Genomic DNA, 21,070 nt, shown 5'->3' on the forward strand with positions numbered 1-21,070 from the left:
TCTACTCTAGCAGCCGGGCGGGGAAGGGGAGGGGGCGCAGATCGAGTAGTTTGCAGTTGGACCGGAGTGGGTGAGACCAGTGTCCAATTGTTAACATTATGCGAATGAGCGTTACCCAGATTTCGCTTCATCTTGACAGCGAATGGCTTGATAGTTACGGCTATCATCTTCCTGGCTTTCAAAGCAGTGTGTTCTGTCACTTAAGGGAGTGTCCTGGTTCACCTCCTGCTGTATGAACATCAAAGCTAGCCCAAACAAGCCTCGGACGAAGCCGCAAACTGATTGTTTTCCCAGTAAGTTACACTGGGAAAACAATGTTTCCCAGCAGTTGCAGTCACAGGCAGAGAGACCAATATGCTTAGCAATAGATAGCTCTTGTGCAAGAACATTGGGTCACGGCGAGCCACTGATACGGGCTCCTTTCCTGTAGTTCTTCCATTGCCGGTACCCAGGAGAGATTCATCCACTAAGTAGGAGGCGAAGTGGATAACTGATTAATCATCTTCCCCATTACTGTATTTGCTGGAATACACAGGAAGCAAAGGGATGCAGCTGGAGGTAATTTGACTGTATGTTCCCAATCTGTCATTCAGCTGCAGGAGTAAAGCATCCGTGAACAGAACATGCCGTATTAGTTTAGTAGAGAAACAACATCTATAATATCGCAGCCCAGCGCCCAACGGCACGTTCTGACAGCATTGCTGTTGCAGGGCAATACAGGGTGTTGGAAATGCTGCCTCCCTGCCCCTGCTGGTTCCTCCCATCCTCTTGCCCTATGGCGTTCTCCGCCTCCCGCTCTGGAGCTGGGCCCACCCATCCCAGAGTCCTAGAATCTACTCCCCACACCCCTAAAGCCAGCTGCCTGCCAATCTAATCATAGAATATCAAGGTTGGAAGGGACCTCAGGAGGTATCTAGTCCAACCCCCGCTCAAAGCAGGACCAATCCCCAACTAAATCATCCCAGCCAGGGCTTTGTCAAGCCTGACCTTAAAAACCTCTAAGGAAGGACCACTTGGTTCCTGGCCAGGTACCTCTCAGCTCGCGGCTGCTCTGAGGAGACGGAGGGGGCAGGAATAAAATCAATTTCACCCTAGCTGAGGCTCATGGCTCTGACAAAGCTCTGGGGGAAGGAATCATTCGAACACTCGTTTGAGAACGATTCTTGTAATGTCTCCTCAGTTCCTCACTATCGCTCCTGGCTCTGGTGTCCTGCCCGTTGGGTGACTTGCTGGGAGAACCTCAGGCCTGTCTAGTCTCTTCGGAGTATCTCTTGAACCCCAGGGGCGCTGACTTGGCCACAGGAGTAGCCAATGACTGGGGAGGCCATATGGGCTCTGCATTCATGACAGGAGGCACTTCAGTTGTCCCTCCAGTAGGCTTCCTGCTTACGTCCATGTGGGAGCTGACGAGACAACATAGGCTCATGCATTCCCACTGTCCATAAAACCATTCCTGTGATTTCATCACAAGTCCTGGGATATCAGGGCTTCTTTGAAATAATTCCCCTGAATTTCTGATTTCTGCCTCTGAGCTTGTGAAGTTTTGCCCTTTTTCCAAAATGGTCGCCCTCCCCATCACTGTCAGTGGAGCTGAAGCTGACGCCCAGACCATCCTTTTATTGTCTATGTGCTCCCTACTTCTGTTTGCATTGCCAGGACTCTACTTCTGATCCACTTCCCTAGGCCTGGAGATGTCATGGGAAAGGCCGCTGTTTACCTTGTGTAGTAACTGGAGTTCTTCCAGAGGCATGGTCCCTGCATGCATTCCACTCGAGGTGCGCATGTGCTCCATGCGTTTGAGACCATAAGATTTTCACTAGCAGTGTGTTAGTCCGCGTTGGCGCCCTTCTCCTCGTGCTCTGATTCATAGATATAAGAGTCCGTGTGGCCTGACCATCTCTCCAGTTCCTTCTCTACTGCAAACCAGTAAGGATCAGCCACAGAGGGGAAGGAGGGCAGGCAGTGGAGCACCTATGGGGACCACACATCTCAAAGAACTCCAGTTACTGTAAAAGGTAAGTAATCTTGCTTTCTTCTTTGAGCGACGGTCCCTATGTGTATGTGACTTGAGGTGACTCACAAGCAGCATTCACTGAGGAGGCGGCGGCGAGGACCTTGGCTGTATCACAGACTGGAGGACTGCTCTGCTGAAGGACGTGTCCGCTGCACAAACTTGCAAAAGTATTGACAGAGCCTCACGTTGCCTCTCTGCAAATCAGAAGAGGGGCATCCGGAAGAGAAGCTACTTCTCTCTTAATTCATGGTGGTTAAGTCCATTAATGGCTATTAGCCAGGACAGGTAAGGAATGGTGTCCCTAGCCTCTGTCTGTCAGAGGGTGGAGATGGATGGCAGGAGAGAGATCACTTGATCATTGCCTGTTAGGTTCACTCCCTCTGGGGCACCTGGCATTGGCCACTGTTGGTAGACAGGATACTGGGCTAGATGGACCTTTGGTCTGACCCGGTACGGCCTTTCTTATGTTCTTATGTTCTTATGTACTGGTGTAGCTCTGGTCGAGTGGTCCCTCACAACTTGTGGAGGAGGGGTCACTGTTAACTCGTAGCCAACTAGGATGCAGCCTGAAATCCATTTGGAAAGTCTCTGTGGGGAGATAGCTTCCCCTCCTATGCGTTTGGCAAAGGAGACAAGCAGTTTAGATTTCCTGAAGGATTTCATGCTCTGTAAGTCTGATGATGCCAGCACCAGCTAAGAAATCTTTTCCATTTTGCTGGGTAGCATTTTCTCTTGGAGTCTTTTCTGCTGCTGCCAAGGATGGATTGTACTGCCTCCGAGATGACCCTTCTAGGTTTTCCACCCATCTGGATACCACGTTGTTAGATGGAAGGATGCAAGGTTGGCGGGCGGATCTTGCCTTTGTCCCGAGTCAGTGAGCCTGGGAAGAGCTGAACATGGCCATGAGAACATCTGGAGAATGCTGGGGAACCAAAGCTGCATTGGCCACTGAGGAGTAACTATGCTCACCAATGCTCCATCTTGTTTGATCGCCCGCAGGAGTCAATGAAAGAGAGTGACAGTGGGAAATGTGTACATCAGTGGTTCCAACCACTGTAGTAGAAATGTATCTCTTCTGGAATTCTGGCCTGAAGCCTCACTGGAGCAGGACATTGGGCTTTTCTTGTTCTCTTGAGACACAACGGGATCCTGCAGTGGGAATCTGCAGTGCTGAAAGATGCTCTGTTCTTGTCATTCGTGGTCCTTGGAGGAATGGAGGCTGTCTGCCAGAGTGTTCTGCACCCTGTGAAGATGTGCTGCCGAGGGGGTGCAAAACCAAACCAAGGTACTGCCAAGGGGGTGATCTGGTGGTGAGTGCACCAGTTCCGGACATGGAGCGCTTCCATGCAAAGATGGGTGGACCTCGCCCCTCCATGTCTGTTGATGTAATAAACTGCCTTACATGGCCTGACCAGGCAAGGACGGAGCAAAGGATAGGAATCATGTGAAGGCTTCATGTACAGCACGCAGCTCCAGAAGGTTTATGTGCAACTGGGTCCAAGTACCCTGTGCTACATGTTCACCCACATGGGTCCCCACCCTTGTTGGGAGGTGTGTGTAATCCATCTTTTCGCCTTCCCTTTTCCTCCTCCCACCCCCCCGCAGGCACACTGCCTCCCTGTTTTCCCACCAGGTGAGTGAAGTCAGAACTCCGTGGGTACAGCCTGTACAGCCAGCAGCAGGGAGCCTCTGAGCTTGGGGTGACAGACTCGGACTTGCGGGGCCACGTAGACCGTGCTTTTAAGTTGCAACTTGGACCAGAGCTTGGGCTGCGAAGCCCACCCCACTCCTTAGGCTTCAGAGCCCCATCTTCAGCCCGAGCCATAATGTTTACACAGCTTTTTTTAGTGCTGCAGCGTAAATGGGGGAGAGATAGCTCAGTGGTTTGAGCATTGGCCTGCTAAACCCAGGGTTGTGAGTTCAGTCCTTAAGGGGGCCATTTAGGGATCGGGGGCAAAAATCTATCTAGAGATTGGTCCTGCTTTGAGCAGGGGATTGGACTAGATGACCTCCTGAGGTCCCTTCCAACCCTGATATTCTATGATAAGCTCCGCGAGCCTAGGTCTGGTGACCTGGGCTCAGAGCTTCACGGCCACTCGCTGGACACACGTACCCTGTGGGGGAGTGAGACTGGTTTGTCCAGACTCTGCTTAGCCTAGTCACAGCCACGCTTGCAGGAATCACAGTCGGAATTCTGCAAAGGGTGTGGCATAGATACACAAGGCCATGTGACTGAGGAGGACGAGGCAGGTTCATATCATTGTCCGAGGGCTCAGCCGACACTGTGCAATGAACTCCTTCATAGCCCGGAATCTGCCCTTAGCTGGGTATGCTTTCGCTCAGATTGAATATAGGGTTGCTCTAATAAAGCCTATAATCTGCGCAGGAGCTAAGCACGCAGCTAAGATCTGAGCAGGGACGAGGTTGTTATCTGTACTTCTTGGTATGACTTCGCTGTGAGGGAACAGATGTCACGGAAGGGGAACGTTGACACCACTGCCACTACCGATAACACCTTCAGGAATACCCTGGGTGCCATCGAGAGACTGAATGGGGGTACTCTGCATGGTAAGGTCTAGGCCAGGGTTTCTCAAACTGGGGCCGCCGCTTGTGTAGGGAAAGCCCGTGGTGGGCCAGACCGGTTTGTTTACCTGCCCTGTCTGCAGGTCTGGCCGATCGTGGCTCCCAGTGGCCATGGTTCGCTGCTCCGGGCCAATGGGAGCTGCAGGAAGTGGTGGCAAGCACATCCCTTGGCCCGTGCTGCTTCCAGCAGCTCCCATTGGCCTGGAGCAGTGAACCACGGCCAGTGGGAGCCGCGATTAGCCAGACCTGCAGACGGGGCAGGTAAACAAACCAGCCTGGCCCGCCACGGGCTTTCCCTACACAAGCGGCGGCTCCAGTTTGAGAAACCCTGGTCTAGGCCCACAGAAAACTGTAGGGTTCTCCTGTTGTGCCAGGTGAATGTCTACGTGGACACAAGCATCCTTTAAATCAACAACTGTGAACCAGTCACCAGTGTTTAACAAGGGGATTACAGAGGCCAGGGTCATTCTGAACCTCAAGCAGTGGATGACGTCCTTTAGCTGTCTGAGATCCCACCTCCTTTCTTCTTGGAGATGAGGAGCTATCTTGAGTAAAATCCTTCTCCTCTGTGTTCTATGGCTCTCAGATGGCCCAGGAAGTCGTCTTCCTGTCTGAGCATCCTCTCAGGGGAGCACAAGCAGCTGGAGTCACCTGTGTCCAATTGCAGCGATAATGATCTGCTGGGCCAGTAGCATTTCCCAGGGTTAAACTCTCAGGGGTGAGTCTGCGCCAGCGGAATCTGTTGTCTCCTGATGGTTCATGGTGAACTTCATGGTGCACTGTAAGAAGTATTGCTTTGGCCAAGCTCTGGTTGGCCTCTTGGCTAATGGCCTAGCAGGAACGAATGCTTATTGTTTTTCCGTCCCCGTACAGCCATACTGTTGCTTGTTTATAACAGTGTTGTATGATCAGGTGTGCTGGCAATGGGGGGCAGGCTATGGGGCCACGGCCAAAGGGAGCTCACATGCAACGGGGTTTGATGATCCATATGAGACAAGGGAGTGTTTTCAATTCAGTGCTTTACGAGCAAGTATTCTCATCACTAACTATCACACTGCGACTGGCCCTGGCTGACATTCTGAGCAGGGAAGGCAAGGGCTGAATGGGCCACAGAAGCTGACCCGAATGCACAAATAAACTCTGCATTTAGGAACCTTGCCCCATCTTGCACATTAAACCCCTCACGTGGAGCAGGTGAAGATGCGCAACCCAGAGAGAAGCCAGCTCCAGAAGTTCATCACACGGAGACCACAAAGGAGGCCAGCCCTCTGACGGCAGAAGAAGGTCCCAGGGTGGATGCCAGGAAAATGCTCCTGGTTGTGAGGTCAGAAGGTAAATGCCTGTGCCCAGTGCCGACCGGAATGACTAATGCAGCCGGCACAGCCCAGATCAGTAACCTTTCCCCCTAGGAATGAGGTCTTTGTACAGACTTCTAAGGAAAACACAATACTGTTACAACACACGCCAGCAATAGAGGCAGCCATCGGTCACATGCAGACAGTGGCTTTCATCCCAGGGATCCCAGAGAGAAATAAAGCGAGAGCGTGCTGAGATTTCTTACGACAAGTAGCTACCGCGCCCTCAGGGCTGGCGAGCCCGCCCTCCTGCAGTGAGGACATGTGGAGAGCAGGTAGCCTGCCCATCCTCGGCACCACACCATGGGCCCTAGCATCCCCCAAACCTCTCGCCATACCATTGTATAGTATTTCTCAGCCGTGAGCTGACAGAACCATTCTCCGCTCTCGTGTTCTTGCTCCCTGCATTCTGGCCAGGCCAGGCCAGATGTTTTGGCATCAGAGCAACACCAGGTTGGAGTTCTGGCCCCAGACGCAAAGTCCGAACAGCCCCTTTACTCTCCTGTGACTGATGAATGCTTCCTTCAGCTTCCTCTGGGACAGGAACCCTGCACACCCCTTGCTGAACCCTCATTCCAAGCTCGCCTCTGGCCATCCGCTAGCCCCTGCTGTGCCGTAACTGCCCTTCTGGCCGAGCACAGCTTGCCCGTCTGTCTCTAGCCAATCACAGAATTCATGACAGAATGATGGGAGACATTCTGCATGGATGAAGGTCCCTCCTGGCAGAGCCCCCAGGCACTGCCTTCCCTTCCCGGTGTGCCAGACGCTAACAGATGGGTAGCGGATAAGATCTTGCACAGCGCTGGCAACATTTAGTCCATCAAACTCACATTAATCATTTAGATTTGTCCAGAAGCTTTCAGCCCAGAAGGAGCCCGGTGCAAGCTGCCTCTGCAATACCTGTACTCCTCCGCTGGAATGTAGCCGCCTCTGGGGAGGAGAGCAGCAAACAACCTGTGTACAGCACCAGGCCAAACCTCTACTCCTGTGATCTTTAGCATCCACACGCAGGGTGACCAGAGACCAAGTGTGAAAAATCGGGACAGAGGGTGGGGGGTAATAGGAGCCTGTATAAGAAAAAGCCCCAAATATCGGGACTGTCCCTATAAAATCGGGCCATCTGGTCACCCTATCCACACGCCACAGACAAGACCTGGATATTTTAAGTTCACAAGCCCTCCCCCACTCTATTATACACAGGAACATGAAACATAATGTATAGGGCCCTGCCAAATGCACAGTCCATTTTGGTAAATTTCACGGTCATAGGATTTAAAAAATTTTAAATTTTGTGGTTTCAGACATTTAAATCTGAAATTTCACAGTGTTGTAACTGTGGGGGTCCCGACCCAAAAAGGTGGTGGTGGGGGGGGGGTCGCAAGGCTATCATAGGGGGGTCACAATATTGCCACCCTTACGTCCACGCTGCTGCTGGTGGCGGCACTCCCTTCAGAGCTGGGCTCCCAGCCAACAGCCACAGAGCTTCCTGCAGCTGGGAGAGGTTCACTGAGGTGGGTCTGACCTGGCCCCGGGAACAGCCCGTGCTGGGGAAGAGAAAGTCCCATATCTGCCTGGCCAGGACTAGCAGCTGGAGCCTGGCGCATGGTAGGAGCCTCCGGCTGGGGCACTCCCAGCCCTGCCCCTCCCCAGCTCTGGGCCCAGCCCTCAGGGTTAAAGGGGCCTTGGGCTGGCTCTGTGTGTGTGTGGGGTGTGTGTGAGACCACAGCGCCCCCCTGACCACAGCACCCTGGGCAGTTGCCCACAGCACCCATCCATAAGGCCAACCCTGCCCTCGACTCAAAATTGACAACCCCCCGATACCGGGCCACCCTCACTTCTGCTTTGCTGCTGGCAGACCTCTAGCTCCATGGAGTTTACATGCTACAGCTGACCCTTCAAACACTGAGCTGACCAGCTAGCATCACGCCCGTCCTGCTCCGCTGCCTGTGCGGGATTTCTGGGCTCTCCTCCATCCCAGCATGTCTCTCTTTGAATTGTCTTTGGGCCCCGGCGTTCTTCCCTTTGCAGAATGATTGTGGGAGGGACCCATCTGCTGGGAACAGAGACTTCCACGGCTTGGCTGCAAAGGTAATTCATTAGGCGAGACACCGCGTGGGTGACAAATTGTGCATTCTGTTCAGGAAATTGAGGTCAAACCTGCCAGCTTAGCTTCAGCATTTGTTCTTGGCACAGGACTTTACCGGGGGGTGATGGAGACCTCCCTGGGCACAGCTGCCTGCCTTTGGCTGTCAAGCCGCCACCTTTTCCAGCTCACGTTTCAGTCTGTGACATGCTGACCTTTCAGATCCTCCTGAAAACCGCACAAGAGACGCACTCTAGCCGTCTGCCTCCCCAGAAACATGGGAGCTGGATTCATAAATACACACTGGATCATTGGATGGGGTATGTGCGGTCTACACGTGTTTAGAAAGGAGGACTTTTCAAATACAGGAGACATACGGGGAGGCACTCATCTCTGGCTGGGCTTGCATCATTTGACTGTGCCATGGTTGCTATTTACCAGAGGATTTTTGTATCGAAGCAGATTCTGCTCCCAGCCTCTCTCTCTGATTTGGCCCTGTACTGGGGACGTACCAAGCTAAGTGTGGGCAGCAAACAGACAGCCTGTGCTGGGTGCTGGCTCCACGGCAGCCTCTGCAAACAGAGACGTGGGAGTAGGAGAGAGAACGGGGGTGGAAGGGAGCAGTAAGAATCCTTGGCCTGACATGCTGGCAGGTGGGACGTGGGGGGATTGGGATCCCTTAGAAAAAGTGTGACAATGCAGAAGAGAGATTCCAGTTTATAAAAGGAGCCTTAGATGAGTGCGAGGGAGATGAGCAAAGCCACAAAATTCACCAACAATGCCACTAATTCCAGCGCTCCCAACAGCCACGGCACCGCAGCGCCCTGTGCCGGGAGCCGGCTAGCTCTGGGACATTCAAGGAAACTTCAGTGCTTTGGGGGCTGCAGTAGCTGGCGCTGTTAGTTCAGGTGCTGTCTGCTGGTGGCAGTGTGAAACTCAGCTCTGCCGTGTTTGTGCTCCTTAAAGATCCCACCATATCCTTTGTAAGGGAGCAGCTATTGGTTTCAGGGGTCTGGTCTGGTCTAGGTCTGACCTGAGCAAGTACACCAAGCTCTTGTAAATGAACATGGTACTTGCACTCACCTCTTGTGCTAAACAGGTTCGTATGGCTGCCGGGTGCTGTAGGAAACAGCTGCTGTGTCCCACTCCAGAAGTAGCTGGAAATGAGTGGTAAATACAATAATCCCGCTGCATCTCCATACCCACTTCACAGGGCGCGCTAGTCACTGGTTGTGAAGGGTTTGCTCTGGCTTGGTGTTCCAGAACTGTTGAGTCCTATTAGGCATTGCAGGGCGCAGTGGCTATAGATCTAAAATCGGCCCCCCCGCCCCCCGTTTCAATGGAGTTAGGGCCAGACATCGACTACCACGGAGTAAATCCAGAGTAACTCCCCTGACTTCAGCAGACTTAGGGTCAAACTGATCTCAGTGGTGCTGGCATAAATCTGGAGTAACCCCACTTCCAACACTATTTTTTCACTGAAGAGACGAATCTGGTTCTCTCTCTTCCTCTCACATCAAAGCGGCTGCCCCCCTTCAGTTCCAGGAATATTTTATGCCCTGTTTGTGATTTCTGACTGAACTTGAGCAAACGTAATGAAATTATCTGGCTCTGTGTAGTTCAGTGAGCAACAAACCCCATTCGAAGCACGGCTCCGCTCTTCGCAGTGGCTCAGCGATTGCACGGAGGCAACACCATCGATCGGGGTTTCACCTAATTCTGCCCAGGGCGAGGTCCCTCGGACTGACTCCGACACTGAGTTTATTTTCATTTAGGCGTAGAGCAGTAAGATTCAGTGTTGCCTTGTCGCTCCTGAGAGTCAGAGAGAGGACAGATTTAATGGAGTGGGCCCTAGGAAAATCTTTGTAAGTGATTAAGGTTGGCACAGCAATGCCCATACAAGCGGCTGGGTGTTCAGTGGTTAAGTCAGTAGTCTTGGATGTAGAAGACTAGCCATCAACTTCCAGTGCTACTATAGGCTTCCTGGGTGACTTCAGGCCAAAACCATAATAATAATACCCAGCTCTTATCCTCCTTGGATCTCCAGGCACTTTGCAAAGCAAATCAGGATCACTGTCCCCATTTTTACAGAGGGGGAAACTGAGGCACGGGGAGGCGACATGACTTTCCCAAGGCCACCCAGCAGACTAGTGGCAGAGCTGGAATTTGATCCCCTGTTTCCTGAGTCCCTGTGCCCTGCTCTAGCACTAATCCACACCGCCTCCCGTCAAAGCGATGGTGAAGCATTTAGATACTACCCTAACGGGGGCCACAGAACGAGCGATCCACAGGAGGCGAGAAAGCGACCGCAGCATAAATTGGGCCCCGTGGTGACGAATTTAAGGATGTGAGCTATCGGACGCTTGCAGGTCTGAGATCACTCAGAGTGAGATCAAGACCTCCATGGACGATTGCCAAAAAAGAACAGCATGGGAAGGCCAGGTCTGTGCGAAGCGGGTCCCCGTGTCTGATCCATACTCCAACAGAGGGGCAGGGATGGGCGCTCCTGCTGCCTGCCCCAAACGTGTAGCCGCGAGTCTTTGTCACCGATCTCTGGGTTTGCGGCCTTCATGAGTTCGGGATGGGAACGATCCAAGTTGCCACGGCGACGCACAGCGGCCTAAAGGCACCGGCCCAGTGGGAAAGGGCTTCGGGACGGGAGGGGGTCCTTGAAATGACAAGTGCATGCGCAAGAGAGAGATTTGACAAACACAAAGGAAGCAGCGTTTTCATCAGAGCAACAGGAGAGCAGCCCGGCCGCAGGAAAACCCACTGCGGGCGGCAGGGGGCGCGGGATGGCAGGGGGGTAACTTGGAGCCAAGGAAAGCCACTGCCAGGGTGGGACTCGCCCTTGGCCTGCTCGAAGGCGGAGATTTCAGTGCGGCCCGTTGGAGCAAGTCCGAGGGCTGTGGCTGGCCCCTCACGCCGGGTGAATGGAGGGGGGAGCAGGCACATGAGCTCAGAGTGTGCCCCCCCCCAGTGCAGGGAGGGGGCACAATGCCTCTGACTCAGAGCACCCCCCTCTCCCCGAAAAAAATAGACTGAAGGACGTTTCCTCCTTTAAAACCGTCCTGATCTGTACATGAACGGGTGACCCCCGATGAGACACAGAGCCTGAGTAGGGTTGCCACGTGGCCAGTTTTCGACCAGAAGGTCCGGTGGAAAAGGGACCCTGGCGGCTCCGGTCAGCACCGTCGACCAGACTTTTAAAGGTCCAGTTGGCGGATCTAAGGCAGGATCCCTACCTGTCCTGGCTCCGCGCTGCGCCCCGGAAGTAGCCAGTAGGTCCAGCTCCTAGGTGCGGGGAGGGGGGCCACGGGGCTCCCCATGCTGCCCCCGCCCCGAGCACCGGCTCTGCACTCCCATTGGTTGGGCACCGTGGCCAATGGGAGCTGGAGGGGCGGTGCCTGCAGGCGAAAGCAGCGCATGGAGCCTCCTGGCCCCACCTGCTGGCTAATTCCGGGGCGCAGCGCAGAGCCAAGACAGGCAGGGAGTCTGCCTTAGCCCCGCTGCGCCACTGACTGGGAGCCGCCCAACGTAAGCCTGTGCCCTAACCATGCCACCCAACCCCCTGCCCCAGCCCTGAGCCCCCCCAAACCCATAGATCCCTCCTGCACTCCAAACCCCTCATCCCCAGGCCCAAACCAGAGCCTGCACCCCCAGATGGAGTCCTCACCCCCCTTGCACCCCAATCCCCTGCCTCAATCCACATCCCCCTCCTGCACTCTGAATCCCTCGGCCCCAGCCTGGAGCCGCCTCCTGCATCCCAAACCCCTCATCCCCAGCCCCGTACCCTCTTCTGCATCCCAACCCCCTGCCCCAGCCCAGAGCCCCCTCCCTCACTCTGAATCCTTCGGCCCCACCCCCCAGCCTGGAGCTGCCTCCTGTATCCCAAACCCCTCATCCCCGGCCCCAGCCCAAAGCCCACACCCCCTTCTGCATCCCTACCCCTTTCCCTAGCCCCTCCCACATTCCAAATCCCTCGGCCCCTCCGCCTGGGCCACCTGCCACCATCACATTGCCATGGCTGGTGCCACGCGTTGGCAGGTTTGCCAGTGTGAAGAAGTGGGAATGTTTTCTCTGAATACTGTGTGGGTGCCTCAGTTTCCCCTATGCATTTCTTAAGTATCTAGGTGGGGGGATCAGGGTATGTGATTGTTGCAGAGCCCAAGAGGGTCCCTGTGATACCATCTGCACAGAGAATGGCCGACACTCTGTCTCCTGGCAACTAATGGCCTGGGCCCCTCCCCTGCAAAGGTGCCAGCTGAAGGTGTTGGGGAACAAAGAGATCAGGTGACCTCCTGGCCCGGGAAAGGGAGTGGAGGGGCTGGAGAGTTTCAGTTTGGAGCTGGCTGGGGAAATGGAGGGAGGGCCAGAGGGGCTCTGGCCTCCCTGCCTCCCCAAGATGGACCCGACTGAGGGTCTTGTTCTCTGTACCTACAAGCTCTGTTTTAGACCGTGTTCCTGTCATCTAATAAACCTCTGTTTTACTGGCTGGCTGAGAGTCACGTCTGACTGCGGAGTTGGGGGGCAGGACCCTCTGCTCTGTGTGAGGCCCAGGGGCGAGGGAGGGGCAGGTCCCTGCTCTCTAGGTGCAGTGGGGGACGGGTAGGTCCCAGCAGACACTGCCTGAGGATCTGTGGGGTGCTGGGAGGTTACGGCGGGAGCGTTACTGCAGCCAGGCTGTTTTTGGCAGGGCTGATTCCTCTGAGGCAATGCATTAGCATTAGGGCTGCTAAGACCAGGAGGACGTTTGTCGACAGCAAATATTTGGTTTAATCCAGCTCCTCTCGCTTGTCTGGCTGGAACAACAGAGAGCAGATTTCAGGCTGCGCCACTCGTTTCAGTGTTTGCAGAGAAACACTGACAAAAACTGCCGCCCTCGCCCCGCGACCGGAGCGTCCAAAGCCACGGGATTAAACTGGAATGGCAGGCAAGTTCAAAACATATTAAAGGAAGGGACTCAAACCCCTAGCCAGAGCTAAGCACAATACGGGCACATGCTCTGCTAGCTTTCCACACACAGCTCTGCCTTTGCAACTCAGACCTGACCCGCAGCAACCCCGCATCCCCAGTCCGAATCCTCCCCCACCTCTGCTAATGCCCAAGGGTGCTGACTCGCAGACCCCACATTCTCTGCAATGCACCTCCGTCCTGTCTTAACCCCCGGCTATTCCAGTCCTGGGCCTTTCTTGAACAGAGATGCCAATGGCCCTAAATTGGGTGGCATCGTACTTCAGCACTGAGCAGCGAGCCACGGAGGAGGTGGGGGGCGGGGAGACACACAGCCAGCCTGTCTGCTTGAAGCCAGACAGCGTTAAAAGAAATGCAGCGCTTGATTCTGTCCTGGCTCTTGCCTGTAACTGAAGGAACTGGGATTTGTAATAACCAGAATTAAAAGGATTCACCTAGGGATGGGAATGAAATCAGATGCCAACAGGTGAATTCAAGTGGGTAAGCTCCCCCATCTCTCCAGCAGCCCGACCTCTATCCGAGTTTGCAGCCAGTCTCCAGTTTCAATTTATCTCCTCCCTCTGGGAGATTTAACCTCCGAGTATCTCTCTTCATTTAAAGAGACAAATTTAGCGGCCTAGAAGTGTTGGTGCCAAATCAGGCCCTTATAACCTAATGCTACGTGAGAGGCAGGTGGTGGATATCTGGATACCACCGAACTAGCTATACGGTGCATCAGAAAACAGAGACAACAATGCAGAGTGCTTCCCTTCTATCTCTGATCCTGGCACTGCGATATCTGAGCACCTCACAATGCAGTTGCCCTCCTAACCTCCCCTGTGTGGCAGGGCAGGGCTGGAATTCTCGCGGTATAGCAGTGAGACTAAAGGACTTGCCCAAGGTCGCGCAGGGTGCTCTGTAGCAGAGCAGAGAATGGACTCCAGGGCTCCCGAGTCCCAGGCTAGTGCTCTGTCTGCTACCCCATATGTGCTCAGTACCACAGAGTGAAGGGGCCCAGGGTCACAGCTTTGGTGGCGGGAAGGGTAGAATGAATTCAGCCCAGGTGAAAGGCACTGGGCTGCCAGCCCTGGAGACTGAAGTCCAGTATTTCTGGACAGAATGGGCAGGAGCAGGGCAAACTGCCCGCACCACTGCACTTCACTCCCATTCAGCCCTGGCCTCTCTGCCCGGGCGGACAATTAATACCGATTAGGACAAGGGTCTCACTAAGAACGGGACTGGGACCCACCCAGTCATGCACAGACTCCTAAAGAGTAACAATCGCCAGTCACGAATGACTGGGGCACCTGGAAGCAAACAGCATCCCAGCGCCTTGCTAACTCCCTGTGCCACCAGCACACCCGGCTGAAGCAGTCACGTGTCCCAATGGCTCTGAATACGGTAGCGATTACATGGAGCAAAGATGGGGTCAGGGCCCTGTTCCTCTGGGACTGGTCTCGTACTGACCTTTGCTGGCCAAGGCATGGACTCTCCTGCGGGGTTTGCTCCCCGGCCCGGGCCATTCACCCACTGGGTGTTGGCAGGAAAGCCAGAAATGGATTTCAGGCCATGTGAGGGGGTGTCCACCCCATGCAAGCCCATAGTGGGTTAACGGGGTCCAGCAGGGACCAATTAACCTTAGATGCTGCACTGGGAGGAGAGCCAGGGCGCTCAGACAAAGCCCGGCTGGGGGGAGAAGCTGGGCTTGGATGATAAAGCCAGGAAGTGAGAGCAGGAGGGGGCTGCAGGGAAGGGGCTGCAGTTGCTCCTTACAGGGAATGGGAGTTGGCCAGGGACAAGGAGGAGGTCCGGGGGAGAGTAAATGCTGGGGTCCTGCCCTGGACTGGAGAGTCGGGCAAGAGGCCGAGATGGGTGAAGTAACTATGGGGAGCACAGGAAGTTCTGCTGGCAAGCCCAGAGATAGGCAAGGAGACAGAGAGGAGGGTAGGAAGGAGCCCAGGGAAACAGCAACAGGGTCTGAGACTGAGCAGATCTGGGTTTGCTAGTCACAGGGTCCCTGGGCTGGATCCTGGAGTAGCACGTGGGCCTGGGTTCCCCTACCAGCCGCTGGGAAAGTGTCACCAAGCCGGGAGTTGAGCAGAAGACTGCCCAAGATGGCATCCAGATAGCTTGCCTGGTGGGACTTTGTTACCCTGGAAGGGCGGGGCGGGGTGGCGGACTACATAGTGATCTAGCTGGAGGGCCGAGTGCCAAAGAGGAAGCACCCTGAGTCATGGAGAGAGAGAAGGGCCACAGTGCAAGCAACTGATGGAAAGGGGCGCCAGATGGGGCAAGAGCTAATTCCCAGACCCAGCCACAAGGAGGCGCACATGCAGTGAGTGGACCCTTCACAGACCATGATGGAAGAACAGGTGTGGTTACTTTGCCAGTTCTCCAAGACCACTGGGTCATCTCCCAGGCCATTAAAAAACATACTGTATGCAAACTCAACCTGCACGCCCACCTGCACACCGCCATCTATTCTGCACACACACCCCTCCACCCACCCACGCCCATACACAAAGGCAGAAATTCATACAATAAGATCTTCGCTTACCAAGTAAAGCTGCCACTTCGTATGCTTTCTTCTGCTCAATTGTCTCATAGTTGAGTGCTTCAAAAAATATATCCAGCACGAGAATATTCTCTCTGTAGAAACAGGACAAAGCCATCAGAACACCAGCCCCCGGCAGCTGCATTTGCCTTGTAACAGGAAATGAAGTGGGATTAGTTTGCTTTCTCCTGTTATCCCTGCTGCCTTCTCTGTGGAGGCCTTGGCAGCTCCACCAACACAAGCTGAAATTCAGAGATTTTAAAGCCGGAAGGAGCCATCATGACCATCCAGTCTGATCTCCTGCTTAACCTCGCCCAGAGATTCCTGCATCAAGCCCAAATCTTGTAGTTGAGCAACTGCATATTGTTTAGAAAGAGACACCTGGTCCTGATTTCATCTTTCTCCTGCGGGGAGGGCCTGCTTAGAATGGCAGGTGACGCAAGGACCCTTAACACATGGAATCACTACCTGTGCTGATCCTGGGCACCGCAGGAGAGAGGGAGAGTCAAATTCTTTCTTTGATGCATCAAACTGTTAATTCCACCCATCCGCCCTCTAGATCCCAGGTTCATATGGGTTGCGCCCACACCACAGAAAGATGTCTTTGCTGCAGTAAAAGGCGTGGTTTTCACATCGCGACAGCTATCTTGATTTAAAAGCTAATGGAGCCAATGCAGAGGTTTGACCTCGAGTAGCCATACTCAGGTAACAGCTACCGGTGCCTTGTCTCCATTTGGATTTTATGCTGTAGGTCCATGTAAAACACACTCACTTCTGCAGTGAAGATGCAGCCAGAATGTGGCGTTAGCAGAGGAGGGTTTAGGTCCTGAAATGATCTGGCCTGGGTAACCCTGTTTTACAGATGCTATTCACTCATGATACCTATTTATCTATGGTGTTTATCTGGCCCCCGTGACCATAACATCTGAGCACCTCACAATTTTTACTGTATTTATCCTCACAACCCCCCCTGGGAGACAGGGCAGGGCTGCTATCCCCATTGCACAGATGGGAAAACTGAGGCACAGAGAGACTCAATGACCTGGCCATGGTCACAGAGGAAGCTCCCAGCAGAGCAGGAACTTGTATTGAGGACCCAGGCCAGTGCCTAGCCACCAGGCAAAGCAACTTTTCTGAGTTGACCTAATGACTCTGCATGTGCCCACATTCTTCTCCGCCTTCAGCTTTCCTGTCAGAAAGATGTTGGACCTTCAGCTTCTGGTTAATGATGCCTGCAGAAATGTGAACAGCATCCTTGGGGCAAAGAGCCTTTTATTACTACTTGTATGACCCACAGGGCTGGGTGCTGCACTGACACATTGTGAGGGACAGTCCCAGCTCTGAAGAGTTTACAGACTACATAAACAAGGCAAACGGTGGGAGAGGCAGCGATTTGCGCAATGACAGCACAGCTGGGAACAGAACGGAGATCTCCTTGCCCCTAGTGTGTGTGGCCCCAGCACAGCCACCCTGTCTGCTCACGCCACCCACTCATACCATCACTACTGTGAAAAGGGAGGAACCGGCAGCACTGGGCCGATGCCCTTACTTACGAGATGTATTTTTCAGACTTATTAAACTTCTTCTCCAGGTACTTGGCTGAAGTCTTGCTGGGGATCTTCACCATGGAGAGCTCTTTGTTGTACCTGGTCAGGTTACACGGCATCCTGCAGGTACAGTAATTGCTGTCCTTTTCAGCAAGCAAACCTGCAAACAGGGGAGGGAAGTGGGTCTCAGGGAGCGTCCCAGACAGCTCACAGGAGCTGGTGGGCGGGGTGGTTCAAACAAGCCCTTTCTTCTAGATGATTCAAAGCAAAGGGGGGATGGAAGGGACTTCCCTGTCCAGGGAAGGGCTGAACAAGCCAACTCTTTGATAAGAAGAGGCAGAGTTTCCACCCATTCAATCCATCCCTCTACTGCAGCCATTCCTATCAGCCTGGGAGATCGAGACAGCCCTTCCCCGGGACTGGTCCAGAGCCCGGACGCAGCTCTTCCATCTCCAGGAGGTTGCGTTGGGATAAAGGCCTTACTGGAGAGATGGGGGTCTTGAAGATGGTGGGTAAAATCTTCAAAAGCATCTAAGTGGCTTAGGGACCTAAGCCTCATTTTCAAAAGTGACTTAGGCCTGGTCTATATTTAAAAGGTAGGTTGCCATCGTGTCATCCCTCAGGGGGTGTGAAGAATCCACACCCCTGAGCACCAAAGCGACGCCAACCCCCGGTGTAGGCACAGCTAGGTCAATGGAAGAATGCTTCTGTCACCCTAGCTACCATCACTCGGGGAAACTGTGTTCCTACGGCGATGGAAAAACCCCTTCCATTGGTGCAGGCTGGTTACAGCAGCATAGCGATGACACCACGGCTGTGCCATTATGGGCCCCGTAGTGTAGACACGGCCTTAGGGCCAGATTTTTAAAGGTATTTAGGTGCCTAAGGATGCAGGTAGGTGCCTAGGTGCCTAACTCCCTTTGGGCACTTTTGAAAATACTACTAGGCGCTTACTGGCGTCTTTAGTCACCTAAATGCCTTTAAAAATACGGCCCCACGTGCTTTTAAAAAAAGGACTTAGGCTCCTAAGTGATTTAGGTGCTTTAGAAAATGTTACCCTTTATTTCTATCCTTCGCTTTTAGCTAAAGTGGTGTCAGAGGTATGTTACATGATAGTGAAAAGCGATTAAACAGTATGGAGATGACCAGCTTAAGGGAATTTCTATTAATATTCCTCCCACAAGCCGTACAGCTTGGACACACGGTTAAAGCCAATACAGACATGCAAATATTTGGCATTTCACAAACAACCAGACCTCGAACACAGCACAGGTCCCTGTGGACTGCCCCGCCACTCACCTCACTGACTTACGGGTATGTTCATCTGCAGAACATACAATTAGTGAGGCATATGCTGAAATACTCTGCAAGCCCATCTGCTGTATCACAGTTAAGTTTGTTTGCGAACACATCAGATGGCATGTTATATGGTGTTTCTGAGGGCCTGCTGTTTCACAACTGTTCATCCAAAACTTCTGAAACTCTGCAAGAAAATTCTCTTCTGAGCCAAAAATGACTCCCAAATACTATTATTATTGTTTGTTGGGGTGTATAGGGTGAGCTCTGCATAGTAAACAGCCACACCTACATGGGGTGTTTGTTTGCAGTTGGTCCTAGCAACTCACTCATCAATCATTAGTGGCTCCAAGTAGCTACGTGTGCTCTGCAGCACAGGGACCTTGCCTCTGGGACCATGGCCTGGGACCTTGCCTCTGCTGGCATGCTAAACCTCACGATCATAGCTAGCAGCAATAGCCACTAGCGAAAGGGAATGTATGGCTGTCCAAGTGCATCATGTCTCCTAGGGTGAAGCTGGCAAAACAACTTTCAAAGTTGGTGGGAGTGGTGATGGAGAAAGCTAGTGGATAGCTTAGAGCTTTGGTGCAGATGGATTATGATACACTGGTCAACCACAAAGCCAAGGAGTCACGGTCAAACACATGGAGACTACTGGACCATAGAAACTGAATGAAGACTGGAAAGAGAAAGAAAAGTATCCCAGCTCGGTTGTCGCCCGGACAAACAAGAGCTGCGATCACTGATCAGACACTGAGGCAGGGGCAAAAAGTATGAGATCAGAACAGACACAAACAAAACAGCAGGCGGAACAGGGAATTACGTGATGAACTCAAAGGACAAGACTTGTTGGAACATGGAATGGAAGAACATTATACCAGTCTGGAGGACATGTGGTAATGATGCACGAGCTGAAAAGATATGAGTGGGAAATCATTGGTCTATGTGAACCAAGATGGGAAGGCAAAAGAGAATTCTCCCACGAGGATATTGACACCGGGAAGAGAAGATGGCGGACACCAGGACAGAGTTGCATTAGTGATAAAGCCTAAGCCACACCTGGCTCTTATAGCATTTAACCTGCTATCTGCTCATATGTTGAAGGTGAGATTCAGAATCAAATCTCATGGAGTTACAATAGTACAATTACACGTGCCGACCTCAGCAGCCCCCAGAACTCGATGAATTTTATAACGCTCTACAGAAAACAATACCAGAAGTTTCAAGACAAGACATGTTATGATGATGGGAGATTTTAATGTCAAAATAGGCTAGGACTGGACTTCCTGCCCTGGAGCAGTAGGCAGATTTGGATTAGGTGAAGAAAATGGGAGAGGAGAAAGGCTACTGAATTCCTGCCTAAGCAACAATCTGCTGACAATGACCATGCTATTTCCACAAAGCAAGCCGTGGAGGAAGTGGACATGGCTATCACCTGATGGGCAAAAGAAGAACATGGTAGACTTTGTGCTTGTGAATCACAGATGGAAATCAAATGTGTTGTTGTGCAGATCATTTGTGTCTGATATCAGAGCAGATCAAATGTTACTGCTGGCATCAATGAAGAGGAGGCTGAGAGGAATCTGAAAAGTGCCAAGAACTGAAATCTATGACATGGGCAAGTTCGAAGAGTCCGACATGAGGAAAGAATGTGCCGGAAAACATCACCTCTCTGGTGAATGAAGAAACGAGCGTTGAAGAGGCAAGGAACAGCGTAAAAATGGGATTACGAGAGCGGCTGAACAAGTTTAGGATTACAAGGCCAAGGAGGATAACGGATGAAGTGCTGCAGTTGAGTGACAAGCCCAGGAAGCTGCAGAAGAACAAAAAGGAGGATGTGAGTCTAAGAGCTGAATGCACCAGGCTCACCATAAAGATAAAACCAAAAGTGAAGAGACACAGAAACAACTGGGGTAAGCGAACAATGCAAAGAAGGCGAAGAATAGGCAAAGAGAACGGTGACACAGAGGTTGTATCACAAGATAAGAGAACTGAGTGGGACATATGAATTGAAGAGGTCGGTGGTAAAGACAAGTGAGAACAAATAATCGAGGACGAACAAGGAAAGAATAAGTGATGGAAAGAATACTCTGAAGAGCTGTACAATGTGCAGAACGTAGTAGAGGAAACAGCCCTGGAGAAGCGTCCCAGCACAAATGAGGGAGAGCAGATGCTGGAATTCTTAGAAGAAGAAGCTAAGATCTTAATAGAATGTTTGAAAAACAAAACGGCACCGAGAAGTGACAAGGTAACTGCGGAGCTGCTCCAAGCAGGTGAGGAACATACGGTAAAGGCAATGCACAAGCTATTCAAGCAGGTCGACAAACAAGAGCAAGTATCCAGCGAACCGGGGAAAGTAATTATAGTATCGATCTACAAAAAAAGGAGATACGAGGGAGTGTGAGAACTGCAGAGGAATCAACGTATTGAGTGTGCCAGGGAAGCATTCACCAAGATGTTGCAGAAGGGGAATGTGGAAGTGGCGCTTTCAGAGGAACTAGCCCGGAAATATAATAGATCAGTTATTTGTGATAAGACAGACACCAGAGAAATACATAGTACACAACCGAACCTGTTACAACCATTTTATAGACTTCAAATGGGCTTTTGATAGCATTTGGCCAAAGGCTTGTGGTAAGATATGAGACTGTACAGCACCCCTGAAAAACTGGTGAAGCTAATAGA

At 52.5% G+C, this 21,070-nt stretch overlaps 1 protein-coding gene across 2 annotated transcripts in view; it reads right to left on the reverse strand.

The window, feature by feature from the left end:
* The window catches only part of ASIC2 (acid sensing ion channel subunit 2), a 1,225,960-nt gene that overhangs the window by 23,105 nt on the left and 1,181,785 nt on the right, over positions 1-21,070 (reverse strand). For both annotated transcript variants that reach the window (XM_034755993.1, XM_034755994.1), the window contains exons 6-7: positions 17,096-17,249; positions 15,546-15,637 (exon numbers count right to left, since the gene is read on the reverse strand). In XM_034755993.1, the coding sequence (XP_034611884.1) occupies positions 15,546-15,637; positions 17,096-17,249 (246 nt within the window). The remainder of the gene's footprint in view (positions 1-15,545; positions 15,638-17,095; positions 17,250-21,070) is intronic.

This window comes from Trachemys scripta, chromosome 23, assembly GCF_013100865.1.
Source record: "Trachemys scripta elegans isolate TJP31775 chromosome 23, CAS_Tse_1.0, whole genome shotgun sequence".
NCBI lineage: Eukaryota > Metazoa > Chordata > Testudines > Emydidae > Trachemys > Trachemys scripta.